This window comes from Chelmon rostratus, chromosome 2, assembly GCF_017976325.1.
Source record: "Chelmon rostratus isolate fCheRos1 chromosome 2, fCheRos1.pri, whole genome shotgun sequence".
Classification (NCBI taxonomy): Eukaryota; Metazoa; Chordata; class Actinopteri; order Chaetodontiformes; family Chaetodontidae; genus Chelmon; species Chelmon rostratus.
This window is the reverse complement of record NC_055659.1, coordinates 12636032-12661926: the sequence shown is the minus strand read 5'-3', so window position 1 is coordinate 12661926 and position 25895 is coordinate 12636032. Positions and strand designations below refer to the sequence as shown.

Genomic DNA, 25895 nt, shown 5'->3' with positions numbered 1-25895 from the left:
TCATAATGCTAAAATGTTCTTCGTGTAATTTTTCTAGATTTGAAAATTTAGGAGTAGAATTGTTTCCTATATAGACAGAAAAATTGGTTTAACATGAACTATCATTTTATTTATGATCTTATTCTTAAACTGGCAATGGACAAGTTTTTTGCTTTAACATATGATGTAATAATGTGTTTAGATTGGTTCCCTATAAGCCTTCCTGTCACTATGTAATGCTGTCTGCCAGGGTACGATCTCCTGGGAAAATGAAGGCCCCCGTTTAGGACACAAACTGACTGAATCAATCTACTTGCTCATTTGAAAATCCACAGACAGAAAATGTTATCATTGTCTTTGTTGTGTCTTTCATTTTGTAAAATCATAAAACAACATAGTACCAAACCCAGTTTGCTTTCCTCAACACGTGCTAAACAATTTCTGCCCGCTGTAGTTGTCTGCACAAAGCAATACTCAAACTCTGTTATTTTTCCACAGAAAATTATGATGCTTTCACTTTATCTCTTCAGTGAACATGCATCGTTCTTCTCTCTTATTGCCCAAGCGGTGTTGATCGTTTCTTCTTGGAAGTTTGGAACAAACGCAGTGTGTCCTGTGCTGTTGGTAGTTTCTGGGCTCTGAGGAAAACAGAAAGGGATCTGGTTGTCTTTGCGACAACGCTGCTTGGACACTCAAGGTGGGGAAAAGTTGAAATGTTGTTTCCACTTAAACTGATTGGAGCTATTAGTAACCATCAGACTGAAGCTCTGTGAGACTTCAAAGACACGGCCATTTTTGTCTCGTCACATCTCTACATGTGTGTCACATTGAGTAAATAATACGGTACGCTCCAACCCTTGCATCTCGCTCTGAGGTGGTGCTGTAACCTTTCATGAAAGCAAACACATGTGAATCACTTGTGATGGTAGATTTCACACTGTTCCCACGGCGACGACTGTGGCTGAATCTCAAACGAGCAGCTTTCACATTCGTGGCACTGAACAGTTCATTTCTCTCTTTTTGGTTCTCTCTTCCGCCGTGAACAGGCATACATCTGATGTGGCGTTATGCTTTTTGTCGGTTGTGTGGGTAGTGCTCTTCAGAAAATGGTGTCAAGCACATGACGTTTCTTGAGAGACACAAGCCCATTAACAACCCGACTGAGTTGGAGAGCACTGGGTTGACGAGGTGATGGTTCTTGACAGCAAAGGGAACACTAATTAAACCTTCTTCAATGATAAGATAAGGTTTTCAAACTCACTTTTAGCACAGAGTGTCACAGCTTTGGCTCAAAAACACTGTTTTTTAACTGAGGACACTGGGCAGTGTGCCGTAAAAAAAACATGCCCAACTTTCCACCTTTTCTCACTCCACCATATTGCCTTCACAAGTGGAATACGTCTTTCCTTAACATTATACTTAGTCTGGTACCATTTGTTTTCTCCTCTTCACTGTGGAAGAAGATGCCACAAGGCAAGGGGCCCGCCTCTGAGCTTTGAGATGCACCGCACTGCCGACGCTCGTGGTACATTTGGTGATAAATGTGGCGTGGCAAAAGGCCCCAGAGACTGGAAGGGAAAGGATGGGTTCATTGGTTGAGGCTCTGGCATGGCAATCACTCACTCTCGAGAAGAGAAGAGAAAAATATGTGGGGAAGAGGCAGCTAAGACTAAGTGAGGAGAGGAAGAGAGCAAAGAGAATCGGCGTCGGGCTCTGTTTGGGGCTCTTTACTCCTTTGTGCCAGGAGAAAGGAGCTGTCTCCAGCTGGAAGTCACGCTCCCTGTTTTGTCACACAGGCCTCCTCTGTCTCCATTCATCACCATAATACAGAGAGGGTCTGAAGAACGCCACTTCGTTCAAGCCTCACACTGCTGCTGTTGCAAAATTAACACTATATATAATGGTTGTTGCAGTTTGAACTGTAACTGCAATCCTGGTTTTGCTTTATGTGGACTTTCATGACAGCATTTTGACGACAGATTGTGTTTTCTTGCTCCCCACCTCTCAGTAGGCTGTTAGGTAGAAGGTCAGTCAGATCCTGGATTGTAAAAGTGCTGCCTCGTGGCACTTTCCTCACCTTATATCCTAAAACCTTGTGTCGACTGTGCAGAGCAGTGTTGGACACTTTTGGCCTTTTCCTGGGTCAGTGTGTGGCCTGTGCTGTTACAGAGACACGCTGCTTCTTATGGTGCCGTACAGTAACACCAGCAGCATTTGCCACCATCTGCTTAATTATTAGCATGATTGGTGGAGTGCGATTTCTGCCGCCCATTCTGGGACGTAGCTTTCATGGCGACTGGTTCCACATCCTTGGACCTTGTCTGCTGAACTGTTTGACAAGTTGAAATAGCTGCTATGACAAAGTTATGTAACTGTCGGGAATGGCGAAGTTGGCCCTGTTTAACGACAGTGCATGAAAATTTCAATGCTCTAAACTGCATGTTGAAACATGACATGGTGCATGCTAGCATACTAAACTAAGATGGTGAACATGATAGAAGCATTATACCGGCTAAACATCAGCATATAAGCACCGTCACTGTGAGTATGCTAGCATGCTGTGTTAGCATTTAGCACAGCCTTACATAGCTTAGCTTTAGACGCTTAGAGTCTTGTTATGTTCAATTAAGTGAGGAATGTAGTCCTGAATCGGGTGTTTATAGCAATAAATGATGTAATTTTGTGGTGTATGTAGAAGAAAAATTATAATAATAATAATTATTATTATTATAATGTGTCCAAGCAAAGCAAATGTAAAGAAAGCAGTTTGCCAAATCTAAAAAAGACAAAAATGCAGTGTTTATTGTGGAGTAATCTGTCATTCAGTTGATACTGCCGAACATATCAGCATGTAGCCTTAAGAAATGGCCTTTATAAGTAGACTGCTAGGCAGAGCTAGACCAAGTTATCATCTGATCTTTACTGATCCACTGTGTGCAAAAGCCCCCCTAATCACAAACTGATGAAGATTCCAGTCACCCATCAGATACGATATCAGGTATCTTTATAGAATTGTATTTTTGAATAGCATTTTGGTAGAGTCAAATCGAAGAAGTTGCCCTCTGCCCCGCTGTCATCGGAGGGGTTTACAGGTTAGAGCTGCGCTGAAGTCCTGTAGCTGCGATGAGGCTGCACTATATGGCACCACAAGATAATCAAAAACATCTATTGATTTCAATTAAGTCTGTATTGTGTGAGGGAGTGAATGGAGGTTAAAGTTGTCTTCAAACCCATTTTCTCTGTTACATGGTGCACCAATGTATCGGACTGACAGCAATAACCGTCTGTTTGTACTCCAGTGATGAATACATTCTGTATCACTTGGACGCCATTTCAGATGGCACAAATATGCGTCACAACCCTGTGTTGTAGTGTGTGTGTGTGCATCCGTGTGTGCGCGCGAGTGTGTCGTTCAGGCAGGGTTTGGCAGGGTATGCCGTGCAGGCAATTAAAACTGCTCATTAATGCTTTGTTAGACAACACTCAAGCTAATCCCATCATATGGCAGGCAGTGATAAGGGCATTTGCTTCTCTCACTGGCTGTCTGTCTGTCAGTCTGCTGGGAGCAGATATGCTATCAGTAGTGCGTTGGAAAGGTGAACAGAGGGAAAGCCATGAAGGCTCACTCATATTCTGATTCAGCTTTGGTCAGCTGGAGAAAAAGGGATCCTAGTTGAAGGAAAGGTCTTGCCGTGTACACTAGACAGCCTTTAGAAATGTAGGTTCTGTGTATTGGTTGCAGACATCTGAAAAATTCCTCCAAATTAAATGCCAAAATATGTTGCGTTTTCTGATCTGAAACATCATGTGTCTTCCAAAACCTTTACAAATATGTAATTATCATCACCATAATAGTAATTATGACATGACGTGGTCATATCCTCGTTAGGTGTGTGTGCATTGAACAACTAGATAAGGTTTAGAGGAGGAGCATGATTTGAGTCTATTTTGTTAAGGCTCTAGAGAAACACTATAATTTGGTTTAAATATCGACCCTTGTTAGGGAACCTCCCTCATCATGGTTACAATACTAACAAGTGATTAAGGATAGGGAACAATCAAGGTCATACAAAAACACCCGTGTTGAAGTCTGATCTATGAAGTATGTTATAATCTTAAAATCAACTCTAAAAATTGGCAGTTATTATCATTACTATTATTGTTTTTATAAGATGGCTGCGTCCCAACCCAAAAAAAACTACCCATCCCGCGTCATATGCTGTCTTCTATTGCTGAGTCAATTGCGTAATCTCGTTGCATCTTTCACATGAAACAACTGTGGAAAAACACAGCCTTGCAGCTATAAGAAGAGCATTTTCTCTCCTTTGTTGCCCCATCGTGCTGCGCATGTCAGCATCCAATGATTGTGATGCGGTTGGAGAGTGTGCATGCGACTGGGAGCCTTGGCCAAGCTGGCAGGGAGGGGAAAACAGATTACTATTTCCACAGTGTGTGTGTTGTTGGGGCCCTGGAGCTGACTTCAGAGCCGCTACTACCTCTGCTAGACTGGAGCTGTCAGAGCTGCTCTGCTCATGTCTGTGTCATCACCACGGCTAACACTTCCAGTACCGCTGCATGCTCAGATGAGCAGACACAGACTTATGCATATACATATATGCACACTCACAAGGACACGCTGAATCACACGCATGCATGCACACAGACTCGCACATGCTCAAAGACACCCAGTCATCATCGTGATGGTGCGAGTGAGGATGCGTCTGACCAGGTATAAAATCATCGCCTCTCTCTTTCTAAATTTCTCTGCTGCGCTCTCGCATACAGACACAACCATTCAATAACTTGCACCAGTGGTTTTCAGGACTTACATATTCTTAACTCTCAAAACAAAGAGATGCTTACATACAAATGTCACCAGAGACATGGCTCTGAGCTAACATACTACCATATATTATGGCACAGAACAGATTAAAATGTTCCACTTCTGGTGTTTTTATTTAAAGGATGACACCCAGAAACATGGAAATAGGCTGTATTTGTATCTGTATTGTATATCTACACCATAGATCACAAGATGTATCTTCCCCTCATTTTCTGATGTTCCTAGTTGGAGAACAGCTATACGGTGGCTGGTGCCTGACCGATGCATACAACTTAGCTGGTTGGGTATGTGCAGTGAAGTGTTATTTAGGGAAATGGCTGCAATGGCTTTGCCACAAACACACATACAGAAGATTTCACATAATATTTGCTGCTGGGCTCTGTGTCTAGTACGGTTATTTGGAGGGATGTTATTATCATCACACCACAATCTCTGCTTTGCTGAGCTTGTAGCTTGCAAGGATTGATGATGTCAGAACCAAGAAGCCAATTATAAACTCTATACATATCCCGCATTTACAAAATAATCTGCTCCATATGATTAGGCTGACTGAAATGGCACAAAGCTCATGATCAAGTTCAGGAAAACAACGGGAAACTGCTTATATTCTCATATGACACACAGTACTTGCTGCATTGCGTATCCAATGCACCCTGCATTAGAGCATGTATTTAAGCTTTCAGTCTTTCAGTCTTTTGATTTGCTATTCGCCACCTGAAAACTCAACGGCTAACTGTTGCAATCACCTGATGATACTGCTACTTCAGCTGCTACTTGTTACAGCATTTCATCCGGCCCACTTACACCCCAACACGTGCTGGGTACTGCCCATTGTTCCGACAACCTATTATTCTGAAAAATATCCCATTGGACTGAAAGCCCATTTGTCCGACAGCCTGTAATCCCGGCCACTGCTCTGAAGGCCCAGTGCCAAAAAAAAAAAAAAAGAAAAATGTCTGGGTCAGAACCAATCGTAGGCAAAGTACCCTACTTTGGGTCCTCACTGAATGAGGGTGGAGGAAAATAATAAATATTGTATTTTGGGGGCAATAAGTCTATGGAACAATGGTCATCTTGCAGTTTCCTCCAGGTACTGAATGAATCGCGGTTGTTCTATTTTATTTTGACCTCCTTGGTATCTTCCCACTGTTTCCTCCAAGAATTCTGTCTTTTGCATGTCTTCACAGTTTCCTCTCGAAGGCACTCATGAGTTGTCCACACAAAAAGCGATGGAAGATTTGACCTACTTTCACACTACTTTGTTACAGACACTGTAAAAAATTGTCAGGCACACCTTGTCGCAATTTCTGTTGGAGAGGGGGTTTCAGATCATGTTAGACTATCTGACGAGCACCTTATTTAAGCATTTTGAAGCCTTCTGTTGCCCAGTGAAAATGTCATTTATGTCACTCCCCAATCTCTAGTAGGCGATTTGAGGGGAGATGAGGAAGGCTGCCAGCCCCCTCGTTAGCAAAATGACCAAAATGCATCCCCAAGTAGTGGAGAGTGTGCGGGGCCAGAATATGTTAGTCTAGTCCAGGGCTTCAAGTCAACCCCTGCTCTGCAAATCAGTTCCTATAAGTCAGTCTGGACCCTGCCCATATTGTCAAATGATGGCCCTGCGGGTCACATCCGGCCAGCAGAACACTGATTAATTAAAAAAATGCATGTATCTTATGTTACTCACCGGTGGAAGAGGTCCAGTCCGTCCTGAGTGTAATGGTCAATCATCTTACCACGAGATACTCACGGAGAATCAAAAAGCTGGTCTATCAGACGCAAGAGGCGCCACTTGGATTTATTTCATTGGCCATCCGTTGTATTGAGTCCCAGAACAGGGGTTTCTAGTTGAGATAAGGACTCATTCACTGGTTATTGAACTGTGGGTTTTGTATGGAGCACTGAGGTCTTTCCTAGTTCAATATGGATTTTCCATGAATTTTAGGAGTCTGTTCAGACTGACATAGACTCATAAAAATATCTTTAACATGGACTAACTGTCTAAGCCTTGTCTGCCTTGGATATGTCAAGAGAGGTTAATTAATTGATTAAATATTATCACCAATCGTTGTAGACCTCTGACCTTGAATAAAAATCTGATGCTGACCTTTGAGTAATAAGTTTGAGAATCCCTGGTCTAGTCTGTCTGGCTCATTGATCCTTTATGTGACCGAGGATTTTCCAGATTAGAATCTATGGTAAAGACCAAGGCAATGAAATATCATTAGCGTAACTGCGCTGTGTATTGATAAATCCATGGTGCTGTCCGTGGTTGTGAAGCAGCAGACAGATTTGTAATTGCACCTTTTTCTCTCAGTCACACCCTTCTGTCAGTTTTGTCTTGGATCTATAATATTCTCTAAACTATATACTATAAATACTATTCCATACAATATTACAGCCTATTTACCAAAATATTGCAGTAGTAAGCATTTCATTTGATTGCAGCATACTGAAGCCTTGGGGGAATTTATGCATTGTCACTCCCTAATACCTGCTAGGTACATCTTTTCGAAGAGTGAATTTCAACTCTGTGTACAACATGTTCTACATTAACATTTCTCTTTCAAACCTGTTCCATGAGAGTTGTGTCGAGCTTGGCGTATCCTTCTGGGGGGCGTGACGGGGTGAGAGCCTTGACACCAAGCACCTTCGCCGTATATGTAATGTTTTCACAACCCTCATTCAAATCTGTTCCTTGAGGGTTGTGTCACTGCAATTGTAGCTGGAAAAAGAGACAACTAACTAACAAGATACCCCATGTGACATTTAGAGGGGATGAGCCGGGCAAACTGCGTGACAAAGTCAAGCTGTAAACACGTGTTGATGTCACCTTGGTGTGTATGGATAAGCCAAACCCAACTTAAAAATAAAATGCTTCATCAGTATTTTAACTCTTCAACAAACATTAAGCAAAAGAGCCAAAAGAGATTTATGCTCAGACAGATGAAGCATGTTTTGATCCATTACTGTGCCACCATGTTATTGATCAACATGTTATTTAATCCCCACTTTTCCCTATCTCATGTGCAAATGCCAGATTTTTTTTTGCTTCCTTTTCATTCATTCTTTGTGAATAAAGACATCTACTTATTCTATACTTCTTTGTCACTGTGCATTTTGCAATGATTTGATGGCTATTGGGATAATAACAGATGTAGGCTAACTGCTACATAACAGCAGGGAGGTGGATGGTGCGTTGTGACTGGGAGGCACTGGCTGTCGGCCAGGATAGCGATAGTGTCTGTACTGGCACAGCTCTCAGTGCAGGTGTCAGAAAGAATCAGCTAAGTTCACAGAGAACATCTCTTGCGGTGATGGAGCTGATTGCATATTTATTTTCACTTATGTAATAAATCGAGCATTAGCATAACACTGAGCGGGTCAGTGTCATGCAAAACCATCTCATTCAACAATGCAGAAAGCGTATTTGAGGAGCATTTCCATACTTCAAGTCAGCGCTTGTAGCCATTAGAAGAGTCACTTCCGTTTAACAAACCAGAGACCATCTTGTGATGGGATCACACCAGCCATGACGCCCTCCAGCAGCGTGACGTTCTGACCCAGGAGTGCTCAGCGGCCAGCACGACATTATTACACGAGCATTCGGTACTCATGGGTCGGATCATACACATCTTCATACTCGGCCTTCATTACTACACCCATGTGAAGTTCAATGACCACATCTTACACGGTTGTGTCACCGTACATTCCCCGTATCAAATGAGGAGATAGTTTGGCAAAATACGTACATGACAATATGAACACAGGTTAGAAATCGTTTTGCCAAAGTCACATCTCTTATGTCATGTGTTCCATTGTACCACGTGCATGGATTTGGCTGGTGTTATCCTATGGACAGATGACCTCTAGTTTTGCCTTCTTACCTAATGTCTTGAGTAGAGACATGAGTAGCTGGCAAAGACTCAAACTGGGATGCAGCGATCAACGAATTACAATGAATGCGAGCCAGGGGCATAACGTGGGGAGGCCAATGGCTGCTCCCCTACTTCCTACCCTCTTCTTCTGGCACCCTAGCTCAGACTGCACCCATCTGTCTTCATTTTGATCTCATCTACCTGTAAAGTTTCATGACCTCATCTTGCACTCTTGTGATGCCGTCACATGGACAAAATCTGTCCACAGGCAAAATACACAAAACAGCTTCTGTGTGACCACACTTTGCCACGGTGACACACACACACACACACACACACACACACAGTGAAAACAACAACGGTCACTCGTTGTTGTTGCTGGCGAAAAAATTTGGATTTGTACTTCCTCCAATTCCCCGTTCGCTGAACAGAAAGATCACATGACACAGACATTATAATCTATAGGTCTTTATTTATTTTTGCAGATAACATATATTGCAATCATGCTTTTTCATATAACACCATCTAAAGACATTTATTATATTTTATACATATAATATTTTACATTAGGCCCATGAAACAGCTAGAAATATACAAAACAATATTCTCTGACTAGACATTTCTATTACATTATTATTATTATTATTGTTATCATCTTTATTATTACTCTATTCTGTTATTGTAATTATAATTTTTACAGTTGAGAGAGATATGTGCTTTAGTTTCTGAGATAATAATATTATTGCAGAAAACAGCAAATAATATCACATTTTTTTGTTCAACATTTAGACAAAAGAAAAGAAAAACTCAGGTTGTACGGACATTCACAGATACATGTATTACACAGTCCAGTTTACAACATCATTCAAGAGAGAAAACTGCAGTATGGTAACTTTGTACAAAATTCACGGAACCCTTTGTCATTGCACATTTTAATTCACATATCTTTGAGAAAAAAAAAGAAACATAAAGAAAACAAACGGGACTGATTCAACCTGATTCCTGTCGCATGTAGCTGCCACAGAAGCATATTTTCTTGAACCTTGAACCTCATAGTAATACAGTGATATCTGTAGTCTGTCACATAGTCAGCCTCTATATATACGTTTTCATATTGCCTAGCAAACTTGATATGTAATAATAGGTTTTTCGTTATCCTATGAAAAGGAGTAGTTTCAGTGGTGTTGGCCTGTGTAGCATCTGGCTATGTCCTGTCGTGTTAACAGTGCTTTTGCCGGCTTCGTCCTCTACCCGAGCCAAAGTTTCTCTCTCCTCGTCTGAAATTCAAAATCTGCACTCGCCACAGGATAGAAACGCATTATGGCTTCTACTAAAATGACTGAGCACAGGCCATCGCAGTTCATTTACACTGAAAGAAATGATGCTGGCTGAACAGCACAAAGAAAGGAGGCAACAATTTGGATCAGCTTTAGAGCCTGCCAATTACGTATATATAGATATATATTAAGAGTTTACACTGATTTGTGTGTTCATGTCTTGTTGCTCCTTAAGTTATCCATCCATCGCCTGGAGAAATTGGGAGAAATTTGACGATATTTGCTTATTTTTTTAAATACAGCATTAATTGTTTCAGTGTATAATGGTAGTATCTGAGAGAATTTGGTCACGTCCACCTTTGTTCCTGAGAAGTGGGTTACTAAATAGATATACAAGTAAACTGTTCCAGTCAGAATAGTGGTGGCTAACAAAGAAACCCATCACACAGTCTCCAATGCAGCAGCAGCCACTGCAGCTTATTTGTTCACACAGTTTAACATATAGATCAGCGTTGGCTTATTGCAACACGGCTCTGTCTTTCTACTTAACTGGTTGTCAGGAGAAGGAAAATCTACATTTTCCAAATAATCTCAGGCAGAAATATCGTACGCACAGTGCAAATGTGGGATTTCTCTATTGGCTACACTTATTGTTGGAGGTGGTAGTTTACAGATCCAGATTGTGCTTGGAGGCGGATGCTGTCTTTACTACTGTACCCTGTTGCTCTTTAGAGAGACGTGACGGGATGCTTGTTTTAATCCATGTGTAGTCAGCGGGTCAAATGTCTGCACCAATCGTTCAAACTTGAGTATGATTTTGGTCCTTCTCACTCTCACATATAGAAAACGACCTAAAAATGATTCTACAAAAAAGATTCAGACAACATACAAAGTTATTGTTCTTCAAACAAAGAAACAATTATAACAGTCTCTTGCTATGTATCCTATGTAGGTTATTTTTGCTGTTGTCACGAGTTTCAATCGAGCCAAAAAGAAGTTGGACACTTCAAAATTCCATACTTTGCTTGTGCTTTTCAAAGGAAGTCCCAGACATGGGTGGTAAACATTTCAGGATCCTGCAAGGGAGTGATAGTCTGTCTAAATTATATTTTACACATACAAGCAGATTTGGCCTTACCTGTTGCACATTCCCATATTGTCTTTGCCTTAAATTGGTCAATATTCAATTTTCACTTCACAAACTTTCAAATTGCATTTCTTTTTTCACCTACTACACTGCATTCATTTTATCGTATTTATTTCATGTACAAGCAAAATGCATTTAATCAGTATTTTTCTTTGTACAGTAATTGTAGTTTAGTAGATTAATTAATATCTTCAAAGTAGCACGATACTATTGAATCAATGTGGGCCTCCAAATTTAAATTATATATTCAATATACAGTAATTTCCTAAGTCACATTTCCTTTTCTAAAAAGACTAACTTTTTTGCATAATGAAATTCATAATAACACAATTTTGCTGGGTGGTTTGCTTTTCCTCATAAGTTTTATAACTCTGTATTATACAAATAACAAACAGAAAAACCCCTAAAAATAACTGTGTAATCAGGTTGGTCTCACGTGTCCCCAGGAGGTAGGTGAATAAAAGCAGACATGGAAGTCTGGTGGTCGTTCCCAACCTTGATTACGTTTCTTCTGTGTAAATCGCCGGTCTGGCCACTGAGACGGAGAGACAGACAGAAGTTTCTAGATGTAGGCTTCCTCGTTGGCAGGGTTCTGACTCTGGTTTTCTGTCTGCTGGTCTGGGCCATTTTCCTGAGCCTTCACCAGCACCAAAGGCTTAATCATCATCCGCAGACGCTGCAAGGGAGAGGCACAGAGAGCAGTAATATCATTGATATCACACAGCTGAAAAATGCAAAGATGGTGTCGAAATTACGATGAGACATTGCTGTATACCATTGGTAGGCACCAAACAACTGCAAAACTGGTGATTAAACCCATGAGCTGTAACAAAACACACCAGCTACACAGCTGTGAGCTTGATGAATGCACAGCCTCAGGCTCTGCGTCTCAACAGTCTCCAAGATATTCTCAGAAAAGACATCTATACATTTTCTCCGATGTGATATATGGTTATATGAATTAACACAGCCTGAGAAATGGCTGATAAAGGACCATAAAAGCCAATAATCTTGATGTTTTATGGGCCAAATTAACTGAGCCCACAAAACTAAATCAAACCCTTCCAAACTTCGTTCTTCGAAAGATTATGAGCTATGAGCAGCGTTGGACCCGGGTTCTGCAGCACTGTCGCCGCTTACACTGAGTGTTTGTGAAACTAAGCGTCCGCCTGGGTGCAGAGTACTAATCAGCTGGCTGATTGCTACAATTAGACAATCAGCCATCAGCTGTTACTGCAGGAGCTGACACCTGCACATCGCCTCTGACAGCCTCTGTTGCACTGCCTGCAATTATGGCCCATTTATTCTGTCAGTGGTGGCTATAAAGCTATATCTGTCACTAGACACCATATAGCTGTAAGGTTATTTATTCAGCACATTGTCAGTGACTGTAAATCAAAAAGCTCTTAATGTAAATGGCATGCCGGAAAAGGTATTATCTGGCATTGATTAGGATCATCAGATCAATAAAAATGCAGTGCACCATTCTGCTGCATACAAATGAACGTCATTTACTGAGAACACAGCTTCTGGTGTAGCAAAAAGGCATCTAAAATGCTCTAACAGAAGTAATTAGAAACTCTATTTTACTAATCCTTTTATCACCATTCTACTCTTCATGGCAATTTATCACGTCTTTACCCAGCATGCCGATGTGTTCGCTCCTTCCAGAAGCACTGAATCACAGTGCAGCTATAACGCACAGAGCAAAATCACATCGGCCTAAGCTGAGCATTTTATCATACAGCGCGAAGAGTTTTCTTGCTGCTAAATTACATTTCAGGTACTCCTTTCATCGCCAGCCATTATATAAATGTTGTAAATGTAAGTGAAGATGACATAAATCCGGGATGAGTATATTCTGGTAAACATATTGGGGCCTGACTCTCAGTAAAATTCTACAGGGTGACCTTAAATGTTCATTCGAGCTTTCCTCCATGGTTAGAACTGATCTCCTCTGGAAAATCCTCAGGGCTTGTATGTCGCATTTACATTATCCTCACAACACATCAGCACCCTCTAAAAACACTGCTGTGTTCCCCGTGTTGGATTTGTCTGTCATACAGTATGGAATAATATATTTCAGCCAAAAATCTTCCATGCCAAGTAATCCACTTGAAACTCTTAACACGGCGCCTGCCTCGCTGCCGACTGCATATTCAAATTCACACCAGCTAATAGCTGAGTGAAAAGCTCAGAGGTGAGTACAGTGATGCATATGTTCTAGAAATCTGAGGCTATTGTATCTGCATTACACTCACCAAAACTGTTGCTATTTATATGCCAGTAAGTGTAATAACATTACCTTAAAGTGCATGTATGTATATAGTATTTAGATTGAATTTGCGTAAGCAGATATATGTATTTGTTACAAACCCATAGCTCTACTTGCTTCGCAACAACAGATCAAATAGTATTATTTAGATAAACTGCATTAACAGTAAGACTGACTTACCTCTTTGTATGTGCCTTTGAGTGTGAGGAACATGTAGCCCATGTAGCCAGGGATGAGGGTCATGGAGGAGAGGGCCATGCACCAGCCAACCCCCTGGCCCCAGGCTGGGAACACATAGTCACCCATTGTGAGGGGAACCATCTGCACTGCACTAAACAAGAAGACTCCCTGGACAAGAGGGACAAGAACATAGATCTCAATACATTCATCATCATGCTCACAAACAGCCTTCATGCGATTAAAACTGCAGAATGACACAGCGTGTGCAAGACATTTGAAAATATTCAGTTTCTCTGCTATTGTTATCAGTTTTTGTTGAACTTTCACTAGGGTAAGGCTTCATGCTGTGGTCCCATTGTGTTTTCCAGCTAACAAGGGCCAGATACAGTCATCTGCAAGAATCTATCAGCAAAACAAATATTCAGGTAGAAAAAGCCCTTCTATTTCAGTGTGTTCAAAGTTATATTACTCACTAGCCAGCGGCACTAAGAGTAAATCTCACTGCTGGAAATAACAATTCAGAGTGTTACCTTTCAAAAGAGACCATGCATGTACTCCAAATGGTTCAAGAACAGCTATCGGTTTACTTTGGGTTTGCCTTGGATGGGCGTTACTGGAATTTATTTACACCAAATTGCAGTTTTTCCACTTGTGTGGCTCCACTTTTTCAACATTTAACCAATAAATTATAAATTCTCGGCCATATAGATGAAGAAATGCTACAGTGCATCGTCAGAATAAGCTTCTGGAATTAGGTGATCTTTGACCACAACAGGCACACTGTGTAAAGTATTGTATGAAAGTATGAAATTAAAGTATGGAGCTCCATCAGTTCAGCCAATCACTACATCACGTCAAAATTATTAAGTAAATGTAATCAGACTGCTTTTCATTTTGCGTGTTAGAATTAAAACAATCATTCTAAATACATACACTGTATCACCTGAGACCTCATGAGGCTAAATATTGTCGTTGAAGGAGTTGCTATTTTCCCTGTTGGTGTCTGGAACATTGTTGGTTTAATCCTGCATGTTAGCCACAGATAACACTTACAGCCACAATGAGCGGAGTGAAAACGACCCAGCAGGCCTTCCACCACAAACAGGGCCTGTGGCCAATCATCTCCTCAATGTTGTCATAGAATTTGTTCACACCTGGAACCAAAGATAAAGCACGATGAATGCAGTTTTAGCTACAGTTCATGATTCATCCATAATTCATGATCTCAAACATGGTTCTAGTCTGGATCTTAGATGTTAGATTTTGATATTTTAGCTCCCAATAAGTCAGCAACAAAAGGCAGAAATGTTCCATCCATACTCAAGAAGATTACTGAGACACGAGTGTGCCTCACCATAAAACCATGAAATTGAGATGCACTCAAAGAAGACGAGGAAGAGCAGGCACATTCCGCTGGCTGAGTAGTAGTCGAATAGCTTGAACACATACAGTCCACCCTGCAAAAGGAGAGAAGTCAGGGGGGGAGAGAAAAGAAAGAAGAAGTTAAGACTGATGAAGGCAAAGGGGGAAGCACTGAAGAAGCAGTTATAGTACTGGACGTGCAGGACAGTACTAAACCGGTCGAGTGGAATAACATCAAGGGCGAGAGCACCAGCGGCTGTGGGTGGTGAGAGTTAGTGACGTCTCATTGGCGAGGACAGAACTGGTGCTAAGACGTCCTCGTGGACGACCGTGTTACTGTGGATGTGCAGGGCAGACATGACCAGCGCAGATCAAGCATCTCCTTGAAACATTTCATGTCTGGCCACAATCAGGTCATTATGGAGACCAGCTCACAGGGACCTGCTACAGTTCGTCAGCTCCTGCCCTGTGAAGCTTGATATATTTTATACTGCCCGGAGTAGCGATTAGGGTAGCTGCCTCACTCGAACAGGGCTGTGCATGTGACGTGATGGAAATTCAGTTTGGCAGAAGTAGAGGGACAATGCAGGGTCTTTGAGTGTCATTAGCAAACATGACCTTGGCCTGCAGTGATTCTGTCATTTTTAGCTCTTTGCCAAACTTTTTGCTGACTTTTTCCTTGTTGTTCTTAAACTTAACTTTGGATTCAAACTGCGACAAAACTGCTGCTGTAGTTTGAGCAGCAGTGGCAGCATTCATTTTTAATTTTAATTTTAATGGCTTTAAACATCTCTTCCAAAATGCTGCACTGCGGTCTGAAATGTCAAAGTAAGAATTCATGCCAACCATGTTAAAATATTCCTGAATTAGCGTGCAATCAAATGTTAGGACATAAACTTAGACCAATACAATTAAACAAACATTCTTATTTGTATCTTAATAGAAAATAAACTAAACAAATTTAGTCATTAAACAGCATCTTCAAAATTCTGATGATCAGGCACAGTGACCAGTGTTTCTTTCTGGGACTCTAAAATATTAAACTACTGTTTTAGAACCAAGTTGATATTTTATTCCTTTGCAAAAGTGGCGTTTTAATCTCAGGGGGATGTGAGATGTTGCTCATGAAGTGCACAAAATGATTCGTTCTCTGAGAGGCATGAAGGTGTTCACTAATAACATGTCTTCGCGATCTGACCCTCAGAGTACATATGATTGTGATGATGATTTCTTTCATTAGAGACTGCGTCATTACTAAACAGCTGGTCGAGGGTAAATTTTGGCTTGATGGTGGCAAACTATTAGGAATCACTGTAGAGCCATAATTAATAAAAATATTGCATTTCAAGGCAATCTGGCCTGTAGGTGTGAGACATCTGGACCAAAGTGTTGGACAGACAAATTAGACCACGTGATCATTCTTTAGCGGGTAAATAAGTAAATGAGGCTGTGAACCTGTTTCATGGTGTTTGCAGAATGAACCATGGTGCTAAATGACCTGAACCAGTTTGGCTTGGGGCTACAGTCTCAGAGGGACTACGACCCTGTGACCTCTTTACTCACATGCTCTCTCTTTGGATTTCAAATAAGGGAGACTATAAGGGCGGGCTGACTTAACAGTGTTGCAGGTTAGTGGATCGGCTGCTGAGGTCACACCGCTGTGTCCTCTGGGACGCTTTCAAGTCTGTGAAAATATTTTATCATCCTGTGACACGGAGATAATGGTGTGTGGGTACTTGATGAACTGCACAAATACAGACTCAATATTGACCCAATCATGGGAACAGATATCAGCCATTCTCTCGGAGGCTGCTGTGAGTGTTTGTCAGTGGTGGATTGTAACTAAGTACATTTACTCAAGTATTGTACTTAAGTACAAATTTGGGGTACTTTGAGTATTTCCATTTTGTTCTGCTTAATAGTCTACTCCACTACATCTCAAAGGCAAATATTGAACTTTTTACTCCACAACATTTGACTGAGAGCTTTAGTTACTAGTTACTTTTCAGATTACAAATCTTCATACCCTTCCTGTCCAGTGAAAACCATGTATTCCCAAATTTGCCAATTTTGAATTTGAATGTGAATTTGAATGCATCGTCACAAAGCAGAAAACAAATGTGGTTCTTACAGGACAGCGAGACTACAAACACATGATGATCATTATAGACTATGATGCAATACTGTAGCTTAAACTACCCAGCAGTATATAAAGCGGTTAAAATGAGCAACCTTAGAAATCTACAGCAGGAAAATGACACATAGTAATACAGCAGTAAAATTAATCCAGAATCATCAGATGAAATAGTGAAACACTAAGGAAGACTATTTTTCTGCCCAATGAGAACTTTTACTTTTCATACCTCAAGTAGATTTTTAGATGATACTTGCTTACTTTTACCTAAGCAATGCTTTGAGTGCAGCACTTTTACTTGTATTGGAGTTTTATTGAAGTAAAGAATCGGAATACTTCTTCCACCACCTTGAATCAGCTTTCCTGTGATGTCTATAAAAGGATTATCCAGGAAGAAAGAAGCATTTACCTGTGTGATGTTGGACAGTCCAATGATGTAAGAAATAAGGCAGACGACTGCGATGAAGATCTCTCTACGTCTTCTGAGAATATGTGGGAATTCATCAACCAGTGCAGTGATGAAGCCTTCCACGGTGCAGAACTGGAGAAATTGCAGAGTCATGTTAAAACTGGGTTATGTAATACTGTGCCGTCACAGTAAAAACTCCAGGTCTGTTTCTAAGGTTTATTACTAACTTTCATGAGTGGACGTGTAACCACATGATGTATTATTTTACACCATAGTGATGTGTTTACAATGCTAAGAGACATTGTGAAGGTTTCCACCAACAATAGTATCCTGGCCTTAAACATGAACATTTTTGTCAATTATTCCAGTTTTATTTTTTTTGCCGATTGCTGGACAATCAGCACTTTGCTTTATGAATATGGTCCAAAAACCACAACTGAGACCACTTTTGTCGGGCAGCTTTTACCTGGCTGTCGATTCCCAGCATCAGCAGCATGGAGAAAAAGAGTATGGCCCAGAGAGGAGAGATGGGCAGCTGGGTGACGGCCTCAGGATAAGCCAAAAATGCCAGACCAGGTCCTGACCAAAGACAAATATGATAGACATGGTGACGTGTAGATCCACACTAACAAAACATGAGTTGTGGAACTATGGCAAAGAAAGATTGTTTAAGGACATATTGTTTTTATGCTGTGCATACTCAGCTGTAATTAAAGTAATACTGGATAAGACAAGACTCAAATCCAAAGTGTCCTTGGAAGGAAAAAGTGTGAGTGCTGAATGTCAAACTTGAGTATTTACAAAGGACAGAGAGTTCTGCAAAATCGCTGAGCAATTTTTCTTTCTAATAAACCCCAAAATCAAAACGGACCTACAGTGACAAGCTAAAACCTTCCCTTTCTGGCTGAAAAAAAATGATATCTAGCAATTTCAAGGGATAATTTTTGCACAGTCGCAAGTATCTCATGCCTGTGCCTATTGTCGCTATTGAGTTTCAACATTGATTGCAATTACCTGAGGCTGCCACATCAGCGATGGGCCTTTTTGTTACGCTGGCCATGAATCCCACGATGGAGAAGATGACAAAGCCGGCGAACATGCTGGTGAAGGAGTTGATGCAGCAGACAATGACAGAATCTCTGTACGGGAGAGACAAAGCACAAGGCAGCCATTGTCACGCCTATATCAATTCCTTATCAACCCCACACACATTGTGAGGAGGCATGGGGGGAAGGGACAGTGGAGAGCCATTTTGCATCCTGCAGTTCTGTTAAAATGGCAGTGAGCTGCAGCGGTTTCCAAATTGTTGGAACCACAGACGTGCATAGTTGGGCCGCAGGCCAGCATTTATCTGACAATGTGACAGAGGCAAAGCAAACGTCTGTGCCTATGAGTGTAAAACAGAGCCAAAATAATGAAAAGACTAATACAGCTGGAGGCTCAAATAGTCCCAAAATAGAAGGTACAGCAGACACTATGTTGCCAGGAAACCAAAAATAATCACAGGAAGAGACATCTTCACAGTCTCCTTAAAAAAAAAAAAAAAAGTGTGACTGACCAGTGTTGCTGACAAAATTTCATCTGAACGGGTATTTGATTCATGTGGCAAATCAACCTGGGATGCAACACATTATAATCACCTACCTGTACACGTTGTTATTGAAGGTATTGTAGCTGCCAAGAGCAATCAGAGAGCCTAATCCCAGCCCGTAGGAAAAGAAGATCTGAGTGGCAGCATCCAGCCACACCTGTCACACACAGAGTGGAAAAAAAAGGTGTTAAAATAATCAGGTGTAGACATGTAACTTGTGCAAAGTTGTGCTGATCAAGCCTTGTGCATAAATGAATCTTGTCTCTTATAAACCTTTGATGGGAAATATTATTCTGGAAAGGTGTACCACCTACATGCTGTCTTGTTACTCTTTGTCCTATCTGATGCACTCAGATCCCATTGCACTGACTTAACTCAGTAAGATCTTGCCTTGTCTAAGGATGTCTCTCCACACCTCATCTGACTTGATCTCATGTTCTTATTGGGCTTTAATGATGTAGCTAAGTAATTTAGTCACAATCATTATGGAATATAACATTGGTAACAAAAATCCATACTATCATATGGGGATTTATTCTTCTGGACATAGATGCATTAGCCTATATAAGACTGGCACACTTCAGCCTCTTAACAGCTATCTGAGATCTGCAGTATACTTCACAATTAGACTGCATCAGCATAATAAATACAGGTATAGAGCATCATTATAAGCTTGTTGCTTTGGTGTTAGAGGCAAAATACTTGGAAAATACACAAATAGACATCCTTTCTGCAATTTTGCCACCCATGCAGTTAACAGTGAATGTGAGTGTTTTAACAGACACAATGAGAATGTAATAAGATTAAGCTCTGTACAAACCTAATTACAGTACTATTCATCTACATTCATGTGCAGTAAGAGACCTCTACATTGGCTTTACTGTCACTTGTGAACAGTCTGGACAACTTTTCCCAAAAGGGCCAAAACATATCCCACTGGTGCTCATCTTATACTCTGCTGCCACCTTTATTTCTGTGATCAATCAAAGTGCTGCATGTATTCCTGAACAGAAACCGTTTTTTTAGACATGTGGGCCTGCAGAGTGAGAGAGCAGAGAAAGAGGAGAGCATACCTCAGACTCCTTAAGCTTTTCAAAGTCCGGTGTGATATAGAAGAGGATTCCATCTAATGCACCAGGTAAAGTGACGCCACGGCAAAACAGGATGAACAGCATGAAGTAAGGGTATGTGGCTGAGAAGTACACCACCTGTCGGACACAAAGTTATTGTTAGAAAAAAAAACATTTTGTTATTTAAGCTGTTTTTAAACCACGCAGCTGAGCATTATTTCACTTGTAACGTGTGTCCTGCAATGCAACAGCACTGCAGAAGGAGTGAACACTGCTAAGTTGTTCAACTCATCGCGAACAGTGTTGCAGTAGTGCGGCACCATCCTCACAGCACAGTGCAGCACAGTGACCTAGTCAGCCTTCCCCCAGAGGCAAGATGACCCCAGAACGGTTGGGTTCAGCACACTCCCAGTGCACCATTTCCCTCCTTATCTGAACCAATTCTGCACTGTTCTATCAAAAGTCAACACAATTCAGATCATTCGCGACAAAATGAACTAAAGAAGAAATGAACCAGCAGAGATAGTGTTCATGACGAATCTACCGTACATAAATTAAACAAACATGAACAATGCTAATGACAAATCTTATGGTTTTGTAATTTTGTTGAGAGTGGCTTTACAGCTGCCAAGTTTAGGCCTTTGTTTCCCTCTGTGGAACATGTAGGTGCTTGTGACACTTAAGGCGCTTTGGAATAAATGGAAATTAGATGTACAATGTTGTATTGCCTTTGAAAGAAAGAGACAGAGAGGGGTTGGCGGGGTATTAAACATCACGATAAGTAGTGAAATTGTTGTTTCGTCTTATTTTTTAAATATTTTGTGACTGTAAACCTAAAACCAAAATTTAAGCTCATCCCAGAGTAAAACAAGTTACAAGTGGACAGACACACAAACAGGCTGAGTTAGTTAAATTATGCAATCCCTTCTTTTGAACAATAATCCAGCATCCCATTGTACCAATTCTACGACCTATAGGTTTCAAATTATGCAAATTCAATTAAGGATGAATTTTGTTTCGTTTCTGTCTTTGTCCTCTCCTTCTACTTACTTTGCCAGTCCAGCTGACCCCCTTCCAGATGCAGAAATAGACGAGCACCCATGCAATGGCGAGTGTAATAGCCAGCGGGATCCTGACCTCCCCGGGCTTCTCCAGGCCATCGGTCAGCTGGTGCACGTTACGTCTGCAGGGAAGGAGTAAAGTGGTCTTACCACAACGCACAAATGCATCCTCGATCTCATGCATGCAGCATGCATGGGTGCACACACAAATATGCGCACACGTGTCTGGATATTCACAAAGACTGCTCTCCCTGGCTTTCTTTTCCCACCCCTAAAGCTTTTTTGAGGCATCACAGTAAATGGAAATCATGCTTGAATGCACATATGTCTACACGCAATCAATTTTTTTTTCTTAGGCTTGTTTGAGGCCCTTTATCGTATACAAGCACAGTTTTTCATCTTCTAAAGGTATCTTTATATAAATGCATGTTAAGGGATTTGGTAAACCATTGGACCGTTGACCCAAATGGCCATATCAACCCTGATCTTCTTTATGCACGATAGGGACCATGATCTTTCTGTCTAGTTTGTGATCTAAAGAGACGTGTCCAGCTTACTCCCAGAACTCCACCACTGCGCTGGTGAGGTTTCTGGTGTCTGCGATGCTGTAGTTAGTGTAGCAGCGGTCTGTGTTCCAGGGATTGCCACAACTCTGCCATGGCAGGTCCTGAAAATTAAAGAGAAAAAAAGAGAAAAATCACACAGACAGCTCTTTTTACTTGGACCACTCTCCCACCACCGGGTCCCATTCTCTCTGGTTGTCGAGCAGCCAAGACCATGATACTCATTGAGATTTCATGCTTTTCTCAGAGGACTGAATGCCTCATCGCCAAATGCATTTATCAATACCTTGTGTAAGGCGCTAATTATGTGGGAAAGGAAGTAATAAATGTCATACCCTGTTAAAGTCTGTGCACCCTTATATAAGAGGTGCTGGCAAACAGAACCTGCCACATAACTAAGAGGGTTACTATGCAAAAAATACAACCTGGGCAAAAAAAGATAAGTAAAAAAAAGGGGGGAAAAATCTGCCTCGTTGTTCTGATTTAAAGGGGCACTTTTGTGAAGAGATATTTCAGTAAGCACTCAGAAAATGTAGACAATTTAAGGATTTTTTTTAAAGGTATTCAAGTCATATTATTACATTGTTTAATTAGGGAACAGCATGAACAGAAATATCATGTACTCACAGTTGTGAAGGAGTTGTACAGATAGTAAATAGCCCAGGAAATGATTACAATGTAATAGATATTTAGCCAGAAGGACAGAACAGCAGCAGCCAGACCCACACCTGAAACAACAGGAGAATACAGGCATGACGTTAAATTGTAAATGAAGTGAGAATAATAATAACATATGTAAGAAATATTTGAAAAAGCTGTTACATAATTAGAAAGAGCCCCAATGTCTTGCTTATGTCTGCTATTCAACCTGGCCTTCATGAAGCAGCCAGCTCACATGAAAAGCACAGTTTAGGGCCTTAGGGATAATGTAAAAGTGCCTTTTACCTTTGAACATGGGGGCCAGCTTCCACACTCCCAGCCCTCCAATAGAAGTGTATTGACCAAGCGCCGTCTCCAGAAAGAACAGGGGCATGCCAGCAAATATAAGGGTCAAAAAGTAGGGAATCAAGAAGGCCCCTGAATGAGAGGTGAGAGGTAAAGGTATGTAAGTGAAGGTGAATCATAAACTATTAACATTTATCATAATCCAGATAAGATGGTTGGTAAAAGGAGTGTTTGGTTGCACTCTGCGCCGCGGATCACCGGGCAAGCTCTCGCTTGTGCGCAATTACGCACGGCTCAGATGGGGGGAAATGCACTTTAGATATATTTTAATTAAAAACCTCCGGCAGAAAACTGGCAGGTTTTGATGTCGACATCTTTGCACTCCTTTTGGTATATGGATAAATGGAAAAATGCCAAGAAGTCCTGTTTACCTCCTCCGTTTTTTCCACATAAATAAGGAAATCTCCAGACATTTCCGAGTCCAATGGCGTATCCGACACAAGATAGAAGAAAGTCAAATTTCCCACCCCACGTCTCTCTCTCGGGTATCTCATTTTTCGTCTTCTGCACTTTCACCACCAAGGTTTTGGGTTTATCGTTTGGCGTGGTGGTGGGCGCGTCGTTCACCGTCTCCGTTAAGACGTGTCCGTCCGAAGCTTTGGTCCCGTTGGTGGCCATGGTCACTGTGCGTGTCGGATAGTCCTGACCAGTGGAGAGGAGGGGGTTTCAGCACCGGTCCAGGCAGACGGCAGCTTCTCAGTCCTGTGCACCCAGCTTCCAGACACCAAGCGAGGGGAGACGAAAAATCTGGGTAATGAGAGCGATCAAGAGCCGGAGCAGGCGATGCTTAGCAGAGTTCCAGCGACCCTGAAAACGTAAATAAATATGCATGGAGTTAAAATTCACTAGAAAAAAAAAAAAAAAATCAGAATACATCAGTTAGATAATAAAATTGTATTTGTGCCTTATGAAATAATTTCTGAACTCGATTTGCAGTAATAATATCTGGGATCCATTTACGTAATGCTGCCTTAATTGTTTAAGTTGTTGAAACATTAAGTGAAAGTGGAATTATTTTCCCAAGTAATAAAACAATTGCTTGTTGTCTGGAGGAAAAAAAAAAATAAAGATGACATACGTGGTCAAATTGCTTCTTTGGGTGGGCGTCCTACTGGCCTGTGCTGACAAAGAAGTTTTCTATTACCGCTAAAATATTTTTTACACGATTATTATGCAAGCGTAAATTCTAACTGCATGACATTTCTTCAGGGGTGGAGAGAGAAAAATGTGCCCCACGATCCGTGAACCCCACGGGATCAAATAAAGACTTCTCATGCAATAAGAATCACTTTTAATTGCCCGGAGTGAATGCATGTTAGCAGAAATTTAGAGCCTGCTTTTGTCCTTGATTCATTACGCTCTAAATTCAATGGCCCACTTCCTATTGCTTCGGTACGAGAGAAGAGCAATTAAACACGTTAAGGAGTCAGGCGCGACGGTAATGTGGAATGAATCACCTGGAGAGGCTAATAACTTTCACTGGACATTTTCATCAAAAATCAGCAGGCTGCGTGAAAATATTTAATATTTACCTTAATTTCTAATTCATTAGAATTAAGAAAAGCAATTAGCTTCACCACTTTAAACATTTAATAATATACGCTATTTATTTTTCTTTATTTCGAATTTTTAAAATGCAAAATGAACATCTGCTCGTCATCGAGGAGCGTCTGAAAAGTGGAGCGCGCGTTCTGCGCTCTCCATCACCTCGCTTGCAGAGGGTAATTGAGAAAAATTAAAAGAGAAATATGAGGCAGCACGGTCACAAATCTCGTGTTACTGTATATGAGGAACATTTTATATCTAATCTGTTAGATTTATTTCAGGTTCATGTGACATTCGGCTTTTAAAGAGACACGCGACCTCAAGAGCAATTGGGATTCCGTGAACAAAGAAGTCTGTGTGCGCTTTATCCACACAGATCCCACATTTACATTTTGCATTTACATGCATTTAAAACACGAAGGATCAAACAAGCTGATGACCCTCGTCAGATGAGTCTCTTGCGTCGCCGTCATGTGAAGTGCCGTCGCACAGCCGTGCACGTTGCCAAATTCAGCGCATCTGCACTCCAGATTCCTCAGCGGTCCTCACTTGCAATAAATCTGTCAGCAAACGCGAATATATCCCTAATTTACGTGAAATGCACAACGTATGTCAGGATACTTACAATAAAATCCTTCAGTTTGCCAGACTCTTTCCCCGACGGGAAAATCCGATTTTTTTGTTTCTTTTTTTAAAAAAAAGTTACTTCCTTGCACTTTCTGAATAAAACCAAGGTGAAAACTTTGCATCCGACGACAGCGAGCGAGCGTACGATCCTGAGGGGGGAGGATGGCGGACAAACGCGTCTTTGAGCGCGAGGTGCTGTCCTGAAAGGAGTGGTGCTGAAAGAGAGGAGGGGAGAGAAGACGGGGAAAGGAGCTGCCGCCGTCTGAGCTGAAGCGAGCAGGGACGTAACATGGAGCGCAGGATCCTCACTCTCATCTACATAGCGTCAATGTCACCTCAAAGTCGACCCTCCCCAACTCCAACATTTCCACCACTGAGATGGCAGCGGGTTTGAGAGAGGAGCATCCTCTTGTCTCAAGGTTTTATATCCTTACTCCTGCAGCTTTTTTTTTTTTTTTTTTTTTTTTTTTTTACATCAGCAAGTTCTCTCTCTCTCTCTGTCTCTCTCTGTCTCTCTCTCTCTCCCTTTCTGAGTCACTCAAGGGCCAGTTGATGCACAATATAGACTTTCGGTTACTTAACATTTCAATAACATCCTCTGTTTGCCCTTGCTATAAGTTTCTAAAGATTGCTCACATTCCATCAAGTTGCCACCAATAACACTCATGCACACTTAAGGGACACTTGTTCCCTATTTTCTAAACTTCCATCCATCCCAATTTGGGGTGATTAACATGAAGCAGCCTGCATGGAAAAGAAGACCATGGCATGAGTCGAAATAAGTAGCATAATGTTGCATCAAACACAGCCCCTCCAAAGTAGCAGATACAAAAGGAAGATGCCAATGACTGCTCCAGCTCCTGGCAAGACATGATAAGAGGGTCCCGGCCAATAAAGGCAGTCAGGGTGTGTGAGATAAATTGAAAACTGTGCTTATAATCTTCTTAGC

General features: G+C 41.3%; 1 protein-coding gene across 1 annotated transcript; it reads right to left on the bottom strand.

Annotated features, from left to right (window-relative positions):
• Window positions 1–11456: 11456 nt before the first annotated feature.
• slc6a1b (solute carrier family 6 member 1b) lies at window positions 11457–23396 on the bottom strand. Its single transcript, XM_041953298.1, has 14 exons — window positions 23146–23396; window positions 22715–22846; window positions 22397–22497; window positions 21764–21873; window positions 21196–21328; window positions 20149–20283; window positions 19129–19232; window positions 18499–18623; window positions 17951–18063; window positions 17485–17616; window positions 14934–15036; window positions 14633–14733; window positions 13580–13747; window positions 11457–11800 (listed from the first exon to the last, which is right to left on the bottom strand). Exons 1-14 carry the CDS (start codon window positions 23390–23392, stop codon window positions 11687–11689), a joined length of 1818 nt encoding a protein of 605 aa, XP_041809232.1. The 5' UTR covers window positions 23393–23396; the 3' UTR covers window positions 11457–11686.
• Between the last annotated feature and the right edge of the window lie 2499 nt (window positions 23397–25895).